Source organism: Daktulosphaira vitifoliae, unplaced genomic scaffold, assembly GCF_025091365.1.
Source record: "Daktulosphaira vitifoliae isolate Bord-2020 unplaced genomic scaffold, ASM2509136v1 Scaffold_15, whole genome shotgun sequence".
NCBI classification, from domain to species: Eukaryota; Metazoa; Arthropoda; class Insecta; order Hemiptera; family Phylloxeridae; genus Daktulosphaira; species Daktulosphaira vitifoliae.
Window position 1 is genome coordinate 46,962 of NW_026099586.1, and position 15,154 is coordinate 62,115.

The following is a 15,154-nucleotide window of genomic DNA, read 5'->3' on the forward strand; positions in this document are numbered from 1 at the left end:
AAACAATTTTATACAATTATTTTTGTTTTTAAACATTATAACTGTTGAGGTATTTTAACTTAAGTTACAACTTTTAACTTTAAGAGTTTTGTCGTTGAAAAACCAATTCTACGAAAAAAATAAAAATATTTGTGGGTTAATATGTCTTAAACTGAACATTTCTTTTAAATTAACGAATAAATAAAAAGACGCTAAATTAGTGCGGCATCTATCCGTGTTAAAAGAAAACTGTTGAAATTGAATGTAGGAATCTATTGCGCATGCGTTGTGACATACCATTTGATGGTAAACATGGATAACAACTGCCTGAGATAGTGTTTTGTTTATTTGTACTCGCTTTTGATTACAACCCGTTCGTACTGAGTGATATCGTTGTTTCTTAATGTACAATTTGGCTGTTACTCATATTTCGTCTCGTATTAATTTGGTTATTTTTTTGTATAATTTAGATGATTAAAGTGTTTAAGTGTTTGTCATATAAAATATAAATTATTCTCATTAGTTTTTTGATTTGTTCAATTTTTTGTATTATTAATTTAATGCCTAATTAAATGTGATGTTCATACTTGTGACCAAAAGATGAATAGTCGACCGTCTTATTATCATAACCCATCATTGTTTTCTAATAATTCTCTAGCTATATGTAAAGAAATTCAACGATTTGAAAGCGTTCATCCGTCTATCTATGCCATATATGATTTAATTGATCTCATACCAGACCCTATTGTCGCTCAACAGATCCGTGATCATGTAGTTTGCATAGAAGGTAAGATTATTTTATCAAATAGTTTTTTAATAATTTAGTTAATTTAATTTACAAATTATATAAGTAGAATAGAAAAAAAATTCTGTACAGAACAGCTTTTAAATTATATTTATTTCAATCTACGTATAGTGTATATGAAGACATTGTAACACTGTACACCTTGTGTCATTCATATAACGATTACAGTAATTTGACATTAAACTTGTGCCAGTATGTTTTGATATATCTTATCATTATTAAAAAAATTAAGTAATGCAAATAGAGACTAATTAAGACTAATATTTAATATCTAATGTTGTATTGATCAAATTACTTTAGAAGTATTAGCTATTATTTAAAAAAAAGTTATTACCTATGTATAGAAATTATTAATTTGAATTATTTAAAGTAATTATACAACCCCTATAGCTAACAATTTATATTATGGCATCAAATATAGTCAAATGAGTCTTAATAATTAGTTTTTACTACTTTATTAAAGAATGTCAAAGGTTAACTTAGTGTAGTTGTCTGTCATTCATGAAAGAACATGAATGACTAGGACCATATTATATGTAATTAACAATTTCTGTTTCTAATTATTTGAAAAATTTATTCTTTTAAAGAATTTTTGTATGAACGTATGTCATATAATTTTATATTAAAAAGTAAAATATTATATTCATATTTTTCATTAATCCTTTAATTTTTTGTTTATATTCCTTATGATACAAAACTGAATTTAATATTATTGTAGTTGATTTTTTTCATATTTGTTGATTTTTATTATTTCATTTATTATAAATTCAAAAAGCTTAAAATGTTATATTTAACATGTATATCATTTTATGCATTTACTGGTTTTTTTTTAAATAAAGATTTTCTATTGTTGATATAAATTATAAAGTAATGCCTAAAATGGAACAAATCGTAAATTGCTCAATTTTATGTACTATATATTTGAAAATGATTACAATAAAATCATGTTATTTTCTTCATTGATTTAATTTAATAACGTTCAAATTTAGTACCAATTTAATAATAAATCAGATCATGTTATCTGGTATCTAATAAAATCTTCCGCTTTTACAAATTGTAACCAATTGACCCAATTTTTCGTATTTGCATTTTCAATGTCTCTTCTGTGTTCTTCGATCGACCCCAACACAAAAACCGGTTGCACGTCCGCGTTGTTGACTTAAAAACAAAATTACAGTAGGTACGATTGGTATTCACGAATTGACTGTGTGCGTTATCATACACAATCCATATATCAAATAAATTTCTTGTATAATAAAGATAATATTAGGTATTAGGTTTTGTACAAAAAAACATTGGTTTATAATACTAACACTATGTATATTAGTCTATGTAAGTTGTAGTTCAGTTCTGAAGTTCGAATAAAAATTAAGTATAATTTACGTAAAAACTTGTCGCTTATAAATATCATGAAATGCAAACTCTAAGCCAATTCTTTAAACACGAAAATATATTTTGAAAAAATATTATAAATTTAAATTTAAAAAAAAAAAGTCAATTTAAAAATATCGCATTTAATCTTAACATGTTAAAAAAATGTTTTTTTTCCTAGATATGCTATAGGTGTTTTTTTTCATCAGGTAATTGACAACAGTGTAGCTAAAGTAAATACATATGTAACTTAGGTAAATATTATTTATTTTAATTTTCGTTTTATTTTAAATTTAGATTTTACACACCTACTCGCTGTTTATTATTTAACAGGCATTTTATTGGAGTAATTTATTCATGGTTTATATAAATAAAAAGTTTTGGCTAGTTTTATAAAAGTTTTTATAAAAAGTCTTATAAAAAATACTGTTGATATAAATGCAAAATTAAGAGTTAAAAATGTGTTTATTTTAATTAGACTGGGATCCTGAGCCATTTTATATTATTATACCATACTTAAGTGAAGGATTAATATAAATATATATATACATATATTAATACCATAATTGACTTTACCAGGCCCTAGTTGACTTAGGCCGTAGTTCTGCCTGTATCTTCAGTAAATCGTGATAAACAAAACATGTACGCTTATTAATATTTATTTATAATTACAATTATCAGTAAATTGGTAATCTATTTATAGGTACAAAAAATTGCGCATTTAATTTTTTTTTGAAATTGTTAAATTTTAGTTGATATGGTGACAATAGAAGTAAAATTTACATATTATAATTCTGTTTTTTTCGCCATAGCAACGATCTAAAATAATTTTTGAATGATGTTTAAATAGGTCTGTAGAATGCTTTCAAAATGAAAAATGTTTAAAGGAAATCTTGAATTTTAGCCAAAAACATGAAAATGAGTTTTTTAAATCATTATTTTAATTAGAATGAAAAATAAATAATTTTTTTTTATTCATACAAATAATTGTAAGGCTGGTTATTGGTTAATTTTACGCTGAATTTCAGTTTAATGATAAATTTTATTGTTGGTAGATGATATAGTTTAGATGAATGTTACATTATTTATTAATTTATATACATTTCATTATATTAATAGTTTTAATCGAAGTTGAAACTATGAGTGGAGCTGTTTATAAGTTTTTAAAAAAATATGATATAAATTTATTAATGATAATACTTCAAAAAGTTAAATGCCTAAATAAGTTTTTTGTGTAGAAAAAATGTTGATTTCTGATGTAGTACAGTACATAAATTTATATAAAAGATAACTACTATATAAAAAAAAAAAATTTCAGCAGTAAAATAACGAAAAATTAATTGAATTCACAATATGTGCTATTAAATATTATTCTGTATCATTTTAAATTGTATCGTCTTATCAAATAGTCAATAATAAAAAAATACAAAACTACTTAAGGTTTTATTTCATTTAAATAAATTGCTTCCTGTTCATAAGTATTACGATCTATAGCCCACTCCTTTTTCAATCCAATGACATTCAAACATCCTTTAATAGGTGTAGCTAAATATTGTCTCGTGTATTGAGTTAAAATCAACTTAAAAGGATTTGTATTGATATTTCAGATTATACACAAATCTACTGTTCATGTGTACATAAATCGGTTCTTTTGAAATTCTAATTAATATAAATTATTTAAGTAAACAATTTTCAGTTTCTACATAAAATAAAAAATTCCAAATATTTTGTTGTTATTGTAGAATATGTATGTATATATTTTTTCAATACTCCTTGAAATTTTGCTAGAAACACAACTCGAAAAAAATAGTTAAATTAAAAATTGTTTATTTTCAACTTGATCATAACATTGGTTTTTAAAAGTAGTTACTATTTATCCTAGAGTCCGTGAACTATACTATTATGTGGGTGACATGTGGGTAGAGGAATTGTCTGATATCAAACTGCTGCGGATGTTTTTACGGGTTGTTAAGTATCTTGTCGATGACGAATATTTGTAATAGATCTTCGGCTCCCACTTGAATGATGAATTGATATATTAATATTTTTCATCGTGAAATTGAATTAAAGATTTTTGCTAGATTATTTCAAGTCTAATCCTATTAATGCATTGTACATTATATTTCAACTCACAAGTGTTATAATGATGTAATTGAATGATAAAATGATGCTTTTCCTAATTGACAGCTATAAAGAAATTTTCTAAATTTCTTTACTACATAAATTCTACACAAGTCAACTCAAAATTTTTTGTTTGAGATTCTAACAAAACTTAAAAATAGAATTAAATTTGGATAGTTATTCTTATTCTGTAATTTTTAATACATTACATTGATGTTATAGTAAATTTCCGTTCCCGCAACTAGAATTGTCTATTTTTTTTAGGATAACATATTAGTATACTGAAATATGCGGGTCCTATTGGATTTATTTTCAAAAATGCAGGTGGCTTTTCTTTGTGGGATATTCTACCCGTGTTGTATGAGGAAAGAATTGTTACAACGATGTCCTATTTGCAGCTAACAATAGTGGCCTCGGTGTAAAAACACGAAATCGTGTATAGCACGAGAACTATTGCCGCTGAAATCTCGGTGAACGATATACTTAGTATTTGTACCGTTACGGCTGGTCGAACAAAAAAATAATTACAAATAATACGATGGAGTCGTAGTAATAATTCGCTTCCGAGGAAATGTGCAGAGAATTATATGAATGATTACCACTCAAATAAAAAAACAGCCTGATTAGACGCGTAGTTAAAGAATAATGAATTGGCTGTGGGTGTTTATAAATTATCATTCTGTTATGCTATTATTTATTTAATTTTTGTAAAGAACTACAGTTAAGCTGTTACCGCAGTAGGTTAAATATTTGGCTCATCATCTTTTAGAAAATAGTAGGCATAAAGTTGAACAAGTTGTAATTTCAGGTATTTGATCAACTATGTTCATAAAAGACGACTTGCCTCTCTAAAAATATAGCGTTTAACTATGAAAAGATCTATTCAAAAATATAGAATAAAGAATATATGTTAGTTTGACCTTTTTCAGTGTATAGAACTAAATAAATTTTATTGCGATTGGCTATTTATTTGATTATTTTTATATCCCGAATAATATTTACTATTACTTTTTATTAATTTCTATGAGTACTAATAAAAATTGTAGAAAACTATTGACACTAATAAAAATTTCTCACAAAAATATAAAACTAATTCTAATATTTATCTTCTTTGTCAGTCAGTAATTGTTCTTAATAAGTTAAAATTCAATTAACAAAGTAATTATTTATAATGAGCATAGCTCGCATTTCTTTTCCTGTCTAGTGATTTATTCTTTTAATATATCTACTTAAATTGTACCTAAGGCCGTGTTGGCGTGTGGTTTCAAGATTTTTAAACTGTTACGATAAAAAATTCAAGTGTCATAGATTTAACACTTTAATATTATTTTTAATAATTTCGAATTAAATTAAAATTTGTATTATTTTAAATTACTTTTAATTTGTCTGAAAAACATATTTCATTTTCAATACACTTTTAAATAAATTAGAATGGCATACATAGTGTTAATAATCATTGTTTTCATTTTCATTTATGATTCATCACTTGTTTTTCACAAAGAAAAATAACGGTAAAAATTAATACTACTTAGTTAAAGGAGGTTACCACCTATATATTACAGTCATAATTTCTCGATAAATTTTATTCGATTTTAATGCAATTCATTTTTTGTTACTTCAAAATGTACTTAAATAAAACTGGTTTACATAAATAATTATACAAACGTGAGTAGTGAAAATTATATTCCAAGTTATTATCAAATTTTTTAGATGCCATTTATTATAGTAATCTTTCAGATTTTTTGTAAAACAGATTCTATTTAAATTTAATGTCGAAAAATCGTATTTATTAATTTTTTGTTCCAAATCCTATGCAATTTCAATAATATATTTACTGGAAGTAGTTTCCAATTAATCTGCTCATAACGGTTTTCAAATTGTGAACAGTTTCATTTTTTATGGTACATTTTTGATCATTTTTTTTATACGTTAAACAGCATAAAACCGGATGTAAGCGTGCCTATGACTGCAGGCGTGTAGGTAGAAAAAATAAACGTGTTTGTAGGTGTCCTTACTCTGTTTGATGTATATAAAATTTACCAAAAACCTCAAAGATCAAAACAGAAGTGGATTCTTTTGAGTTTATAATTCTTTTGGAAATTCTTGGCCTGTCATCTTTTGTTAAAGTAAAACAGTTTTATTCATATCACTCCGTTTGCGCGCAGCCTGAGTGAACAGTAAGGACTATAAATTGTAAAGAATGAGAAAAAACCTAAGATTGAAAGCCTTGACACGTAGTTAGTATACTGTGATGTCAAATGAAATGTGTATCTGCATATATCTATTTATGAAGTATTAAATACTGTTTAGTTATTACTGATGCGAGGTTAAGTAAATAATGAATTAATGAAATTTATGATTGTATTATGAACTTTCCTAAAGAATTTTTCTCAGCTCGTTCAGATTGCTTTATCGTGTCTCAATTTTCGCAACTGTCAGCGGTGCAATGCGGTAAATAATAAATGCTATTGTCAATAAACCGTTTCTCTTTAACATATCAAAAACCGTTCAATAACCCCATTACGACATTGTTGACAGTTATTTTTGTATACATTATCATTCATAATAATAACAATGTTTCTTAGATAATTAGAAATAAGGGGACTTCTATCATTTGAAATTTGTTATATAGATGTGATCAGACTTATTCAGTGTAGATTACACAATACAAATCGTGTTCGTTTACAAAACATCTTATTAATTTCTCAGTTAAGTTATATTTTTTTTATGAATAAACAATATGAAATTTCTATTAGCTATGATGAATGGTTAGCAGTATAATTTTGTATTGGAATTCATATGATTATTTAAAGAGTAAATAAAAAATGTAATTTGAAAAGTAGAAAAATGAATGACTTATTTTTAGAAAAATTACTAATATTATAGAATATACTGTTACAATATAAATAAATCCTGTAAAATTAATATTTTATTGCTACTGATTATTGTAGTTTTATATTGAAAGATATTCGATATTACTCAATACACTATTAATTTGTTTTTACTTAATAAATTATTGTTACTCTATTTATCTTTAAAGATAAATAAAATCTTAATAAATATATTACGTTCGTATTATTTTTTTTGGATTGACGACGAAATAGTTCCCGTAAAGAGTTTTATAGCAATTTATACCAGATCATTATTTTGTCATTAATTTAATGGTATCATCTCAGGCTCTTTGATGCGTTGGTGCCAACGAACTTAGAACGGTATCAGTCGGAGCGAAAAATAATGAAAATAGTAGTTCAAGAAGAGACTCCCCTTCCTATCATCTCTGATCGTGATGCTTCGTCTGCTTATATGTGTCTCCACAGTCCAGAAAGACAATCTTTTATTTTCTCGGCTTCTCTGTGTTACCTTGACAGATTAGTCACGCCTGCCTATTAACAATACCGATTTTAGTACACGAAACAAAAACCCTATGAGCATAATGATAACACAATAAGATGGGTATTTTTTGGACTCGACTTTCACCGCCATCACTATTATCTCCCAACGATAGCTTCAATAATTGGTGAAAAGATCATTGTTTTTCATATTGTAGTGTTCTTCAATTTTGATCGTTTCAGTTATTATCAACTATTGTGCTTAATAAGAAAAACATTTCCCCTTTGAATGTATTCCTAATAGCCAATTATTATTTTGCCCATTGAATTAAATGAATTCAAATTTTAATATTAATACTTGTAAATTCATCGCAAACCCTTAGACAATTTGACCTTTTCGATTTTTAAAAAAATGTTCAAATTATTTTTACTGCTCCAATGAATAACTGTTGTCTATAATATTTAAAACAATATTAATTTACAAAGGACATGATTGTTTTCATTGTACATTATTACCTATATATATTATATTTACATGTTTTAGAGCCATAATCGATAGTTAAATGTTTGGTTTTTAATCGAGATGTTGTTATTGTGATGAAATTGTTACAATTATATACTGGCGGCCAAAATTATTAGATCACTAAAGAAATTCGAATTAAAATTTCTGTCGATAATTTTTTGCAGGTGAATTATGTTTTCTTTGAATCTACAGCAATCATGTTTGTTAATATTATAATAATATTTAATAAACCAACAAGATATCAAATCTTATTTGAAAAAAATCTTAAAGTTATTGTGTGATCTAATAATTTTGGCCGGCAGTATATAATTATCTCAGTTATTTATCAATGCATTTTATCAGTTATACGCAACTCGTATATAGTTTTAAATCCACACGTCGTTATCAGTAGAGATGTCTAAGCGCTTTTTTCGATTGCTATTCTTTTATTCTAATAATATTTAAACTTTATTATAAATATTCAAAGAAATCAAATTGTGTGTTTATTATTTTGGTACAGTCTGGATAAGATAGACAGTAAAAAGTTTTACACTACGTGATCCTTAAATATGATTCGTAATAATCATTACTAATTTTCTAAAGAGATCTACGCTTGTATTGTTTAGAATTTTAAATTTTTAATGAGAGACGTGGACTACAATCGAAATTTCTAATTTTTTTTAACCTTGATCACTATAAATAGTTTGTTCAATGCATAACATTATTATTTGTTGTGTATAATTCATATGAATGCTGACGTAATGAATTTTTGTTTAATGATATTAGAGTTTATATATTTAATGATTCTTTGTAAATTTACCTAATAATTGTGAAAAATAACAAATTTGTTTTATTATTTATTTTAAAGTTATGTATTTGAAATAGAGAATAGTATTTTTATTGAATTTTCTCTTCTACTTAATTTTTTGGTTGAATGATTATTTATTTATTTATTAAGGAATTTTATTGATTCGATAACATAGAGCCGCGGCAACTATTCCTACTACCCTCCCTCGGCCTTATTTGCGTTAAATAATATATTATCCCATATTATCTCTATGAATATACTATCCCTTTCCATATTTGGAGCATCTTTTCTATAATTATTTTTGTATATTTGTTTAATATTCTGGTATATAAACATAAAATTAATTTTTTTACATGTGCATCTATAAACAGCGCTAAAATAGTTTTGGACAAGAATAAAATGTGACGTAATAATATTTTCAGTTATTGAATACTGAAAAAGTAAATAATTGAATAATTTCACAACTACTCTTTGAAGCCTTGAACTGAATATTGGTCCAATACGTGCTTTTTAGTAGTAAACGTCTTTTTAATGTTCACAGATTACAAACACAAGTTCAATTATAAATATAGACATCTTAGAAAAGAACAATATTTGTGGTTTATATTAATACTTTTTTTATAAAAATAGTAATAGTAATACTCCTTTTATTACATTAAATATTTTTAATTATAACTATATAATTGAAAACAATTTTATGTTTTTATTATCTAATGTCTCTGTATATCCAAAATTAATAATTCTTGTCTTATTTTTCATGACATTCAATATAAAAATATTTTTCTTTTAACTGTAAAATAAAATAATAAACAAAATATTTTTGTTCATTTCTTATTTTAGAATAGTCATTTAATTAAAATAATTATTTTCTTTAAAATAAAAGTGAAATACATAATATTTTATTAATCTTCCAAGCAAAATTTTATATAGTATAAGTACGTTCTTTTACGAAAAGAATATATAAATTTAAGTTTATTGAAGATAAATAATAAACTTATCTATAGTAATCTGTTATTGTATTATTTATTCTCCTGTTTTTTTTTTTACCTATTATAATACATACTTATCATAATACGTAAAAATGACATTAATTTCTTTAGAATTTTAAGTACTTTAAATATGTATATTTGAAGTATTTAAAATTATAGGGAAATTAATGTCATTTTTTTAATGTTAAGTTAATCAAATTCAAAATTTTCGTTTTTCATAACATCATGCAAAACAAAAAAACAAAATATTTTTATGATTTTCCGTTTTTTTCCTAATTTTTATTATCAAGTATATTTGGTAATTGTACTTCATTGATATAAAGTTACATATTACAGTTATAATTATTATAGTTATAATTATTACAGTAGATTATAATAGTTATAGATTATAATTTATAACTACACAATGTTAATATACTAAAAATACTAATACATTTTTTATTTAAAGAAATAGTATTTTATCTTACGTTTATTATTCTCTGGTTATTTTGTTACTAAATTAACAAGTATGTTTAGGTGGTTGCATAACTTGTTATCCTAATGGTTATTAAAATATTTGACTACCAGACTATAATATTACGATTATTTATGAATTAGTTTTTGGTTTACTCTTATAATTTGAAACAAATTTATAAAATTAGACAACAGAGTTTAATAATTTTAGGTAATGATTTTTATTCTCGATTTCATATAATTTTTACAAAAAGAAAAATTACCATATTTGTAATTCCTGTACCATTCTTTAAAAGAAAAAAATAATAATATTAATATTTTCATTTGGTTATTATACAAAAACTGTCTAGTAAATCTGAATTTTTATATTTTTTTGATTAAAAAACAAATAATTTTTTTTCTATGAATAGTGTTGACTATATAAATGGATAAATTACTGATAGATGGCGCTGATAACATTATAAAAATAAATTATACTAATAGATATCATAACAGAATTAAACCCATAATATTTTTTTAGTAACAAACATTTATTTAAAATTTTATTTATGCTATGATTAAATCATATTTGATTTATCATACATTTAATGTTTAAATAGTTTAATTGTTATGTCATTGTTTAATTGTTTACATAAAAGTACTGTAGCATATTTTTGTATTAAATTGTGGTTTTTTTTTAAATTATGTTTTTGTTTGATTATTTTATATTTTTTGTTTTATGTGAGTAATGGATTTATAATTTATTGTGTAGTATAGTCATCAAAATAGGATAATAATAAAGTACGCAATAGTTTGAGTAAAATCGTAAAATATTTACTAATATTTATTATGTATAATTTGAATATTTTCTTGATTGTAACTAAAATAAAAATTTATGTTATGAAATACAAAAAATTTAAGTGCTTATATCACGTATATATTTGTGATTTATTTTTGTTCAAGATTATATTTTTGTAATTTGAATTATAATTTATTTTTTATAAATGAGAAGTAACAAATAATTATAGGGTCGTAATTTATTCATAAGAACAGATTTAACTACAGCCCTTTTTAATTGTGTAGATCAGTTCTCAGCAGGATGTATTATNGAACAGATTTAACTATAGCCCTTTTTAGTTGTGTAGATCAGTTCTCAGCAGGATGTATTATTATTTTAATACACTTTTGTACCTTTTGTACTATTTTTATTTTCACTGTTAAAGGAACATTGATCTCACGAATTAACTATATCTCAATCGAATTAGAATTACTATTGTTAAAATAAATGTCAAAATCAATTTGGATATGCGTAGGCTTGTCAATGGTATATTCTGAATAATTTAAACAAGACCCTAAAAATCAGGATGCATAATTAGTGTTTGCACGTTTAAAGGCGCATAATACATATTGATTGCATTTTAAAAGACTTCACTGACGGGTGGCGGCCACTGCAGTGGTGTATGAGTATTTTAATAGATCCCGAGTCGTTATAAAATCGTTGGGAAACCAAAAACTGGTATTTAAAATTCGACTGAACTAACCTACCCCCAATGTGGAGGCACATGCCCGAGTCCCCAGACAGATTTTGGCTTCCCTTTTCTCTCTTATATTTGCTTCGACCGGCTCTCCTTTTATTATTCGACAAACAATACGTCGCCGATTCTACTATAGTTGAACAACCCGCTTTTTTTCATTGTGGGGATATGTCTCGACTTTGAACCTTTAATTACTAAGTTCTTTGTGGTTGTGTTTTTTCATTTTCTATTCGTTTTTAATTTACCTAAGCAGCATATGATCTTTTGCGTAGCTACGCGGGCTGTCTAGAAACTTGAATGTATCTTAAGCGTTATTGTCTTTTACTTTCTAGTAATGTTTATTTCAATAGAATAATATAGTAATTAAAACTTTTCATTTGGACATATGATCTAAAATTGTAAGTTTAAATAACAATTTTGTTTTGTGTTTAATATGAATTTCCCAAAAATATTTGTCTGTTATTACCACCACCTGGCTAAAAAAACCCGCCCCTATTAAAACACATGCGGTACACAATTGGTCAATATGTCTTTCAATAATCAAAATACAATTCACCGGTGTTGTTAACGAATGCATTGAAAATGTAAATATAATTTTTCATATTTTTTCTCCGACTTGAACAGCCATGGAGAATATTATGATCCTATTAAATTCGATGATGTGCAAAAAAAAGGAAATAATCAGGGGTTGCCCGATGTTTATACTGTTACGATCATTATGCGGGTACATAAAAAAAATTGGCAAGTGTCATTTACATATACGCGTGTTCATGTTTTGAGGCAGTGTGGACGAATGGACAAAAGCAGAAGAGGGCTAAGCTAACCCCCCCGCAGGGAAAATTTGGTTTTAATCATCGCTTCCCAGGTGAATATCGAGATAACAATCATTATAATAACAATGCTAATAATAGCGATATTATTATTCGTTATAATATTTAATCCGTACTCGGTAGACAACGCTGTGCTCGTGCCCGCGCGTGTGGAAATTATATGACAACAATGAATTTTAGCTAGGATTTTTTTATTCTCTCTGATAATCACATTTATAACTATGAGTACAATGTATGACTTAGTCGTGTATACGAGCTGAGCACATATTGCGAGGAACCTTGTAGTTTATTGGTAAACATCCGTTACATTTGGAGAGCTTATTGAAAAAGTTTTTCGTGCGATTTATCTTCTCTCTCTCTGACAGTTTGACGGAAGCATGTAAATGACACTACAAATGAAAGTTTGTGCGATTGAAAAAATATAACCACGTGTGTATCGAATAGATTACCGAACGAATTCATAGGATTTTTCTTACAATCGTAGTAACAATTGCAGACACAGAAGCTGTTACATTGTATTTACCCGAGTCAGACATTTCATAGTAAAGTTTGTTTATTATCCCAACAACGGCTGAAAATGTTGTGTGTTTACNACAACGGCTTAAAATGTTGTGTGTTTACTTACTTGAAGTCTTATATTTTATTATTGGAAATTTAAAGAACATTTTGTTCGAGTGCTTGTCAATTATTGTAAAACTGGATGCTAATCGAATGAATCTACAGCCGTCTATTATTTTATTCAGTTTTAAAAGGCGAAAAATTTGTTCAGTTTAATTCTATTAGGCTATTAAAGTTGTAATATTGTATGAATTCCAACGTTTTCGTTGTGTTCGCTAACAATATGTATTTTGACAAAATCCCTTTGAAAACGCTTTGAATTATTCTTTTTGAAAAACATATATTTTCGTTCCGACTATAAATGACACTAAACGGTACTAAATAAACTTTTTTACGACATAAATGTCAAGTAAAAGACGATTCTTTACGCTGATAAATTGCCGATTACTTTATATTGTACACTTACAGTTTTTATGGAGAGAAACTATCTTTTTACAATCTCTGCGATATTCTATTCAACTAGAAATTTCCGAAATGGTTTTGACGTCATTCATACAGTTGTACAAAATAATAGTCGGACACCTTTCGCGGTGACTGTTGAACGACGAGCCCCTTGTTGTATGTGAATGAACGTCCATTACCGTAATTTATTACAAAATTAATGTGGTGCCTTCAAAGTTTATGGGGTGTCATCAACGTCGTTTCCAAAATGGCCAGTGTATAATCAGATTATTATATCATTGTATTTGTACTTGGCACGTTCGCTTCGCATAAATGTACGTGTCACGCAAGAAAATATGTCCGTCATAAACGCGCTTATCCTTGTAGAATTGACCGAGTGTGTCAAAANATCCTTGTAGAATTGACTGAGTGTGTCAAAAGATATTTCACTTTTGCTCTTGTTATCTCACTATTGTGAATATGCACAGGGTGTTAACAACATCCCCCACAAGAGTCTATTAAAAGGTTTCCGTCCGGCTGATAGTATACAAAGAAACGGTGTAGACATCGTATACAGTTGTTGGTACAAAGTAGGAAGTCATTGGATTTGCGAAACGTCAGACATAATTATCATAAAAAAAAAGCGATAATATAGGTTTTTTCATTCTTATGACCCCTGAGAATAGATTTTGTTTTGTTTCTATGACACCCTGTACACACATGAAGAACGAATTCCCCTGTAAATGTTGTCGTACCATAAATCGTCCGCTCTTCCATTTGGCGGGTCCCAACGGCCGTTTTTCACCTTGCCCCATCACATAAAGTAACGCGGTGTCGCACTGGATATTTTCGAAACCGACGGCGGCCTTCTTTCTTTTTTTCTCCTGTCGGTTTTCGACTCCTCGAAATGCGCCCCGACAATGCGATCGCGTACCTTATGCATACGACGTCTATAACGTTGTGCGTGCCCCCAGCCAAAAAAAACTTCCCCCTACACGCACCAGTGTCTCCTATTGTGTATCGCCCTTTTTTTCTCTATATGTCGCTGTTCTTTTCATTATTATTATTATTATTATTGTTATTATATATATTTTCTTCGCGACAACGATGATGTAGGAAATTGGTCTAGATTTCCAAACTTGAGGGGAGCGAGAAGGACCGTCAAAAATCGAATTATTGTTTATAGGGTACACATACATGTGCGGACTCTCGTCTTCTGCCGAAAGGTGAAGAACGTAGTACGCGTTCAGTGCAGTAACTCTTTGATGTTCACTTTTACGTATAATTCGAATTATATCCGGCGAAAATATCCTTTCAGGCTTCATTGGACCGAACCGTTTCCCCCTAGCTCATTGTATGCGAGCACGGATTTTTATGCGAGTATTAAATTTCTTTTATTTCATTAATCGTGATAAAAAAAAAAAAACTCGGATAATTGTTTTTTACAGCGGTTA

General features: G+C 26.9%; 1 protein-coding gene across 1 annotated transcript in view; it reads left to right on the top strand.

Annotated features, from left to right (window-relative positions):
* The first annotated feature begins 329 nt into the window (after window positions 1–329).
* Window positions 330–15,154, top strand: part of LOC126908825 (centaurin-gamma-1A-like) — a 42,893-nt gene continuing 28,068 nt past the window's right edge. Inside the window, exon 1 of the mRNA XM_050691124.1 lies at window positions 330–766. Within this exon, the coding sequence (XP_050547081.1) occupies window positions 580–766 (187 nt within the window). The 5' untranslated portion in view covers window positions 330–579. The remainder of the gene's footprint in view (window positions 767–15,154) is intronic.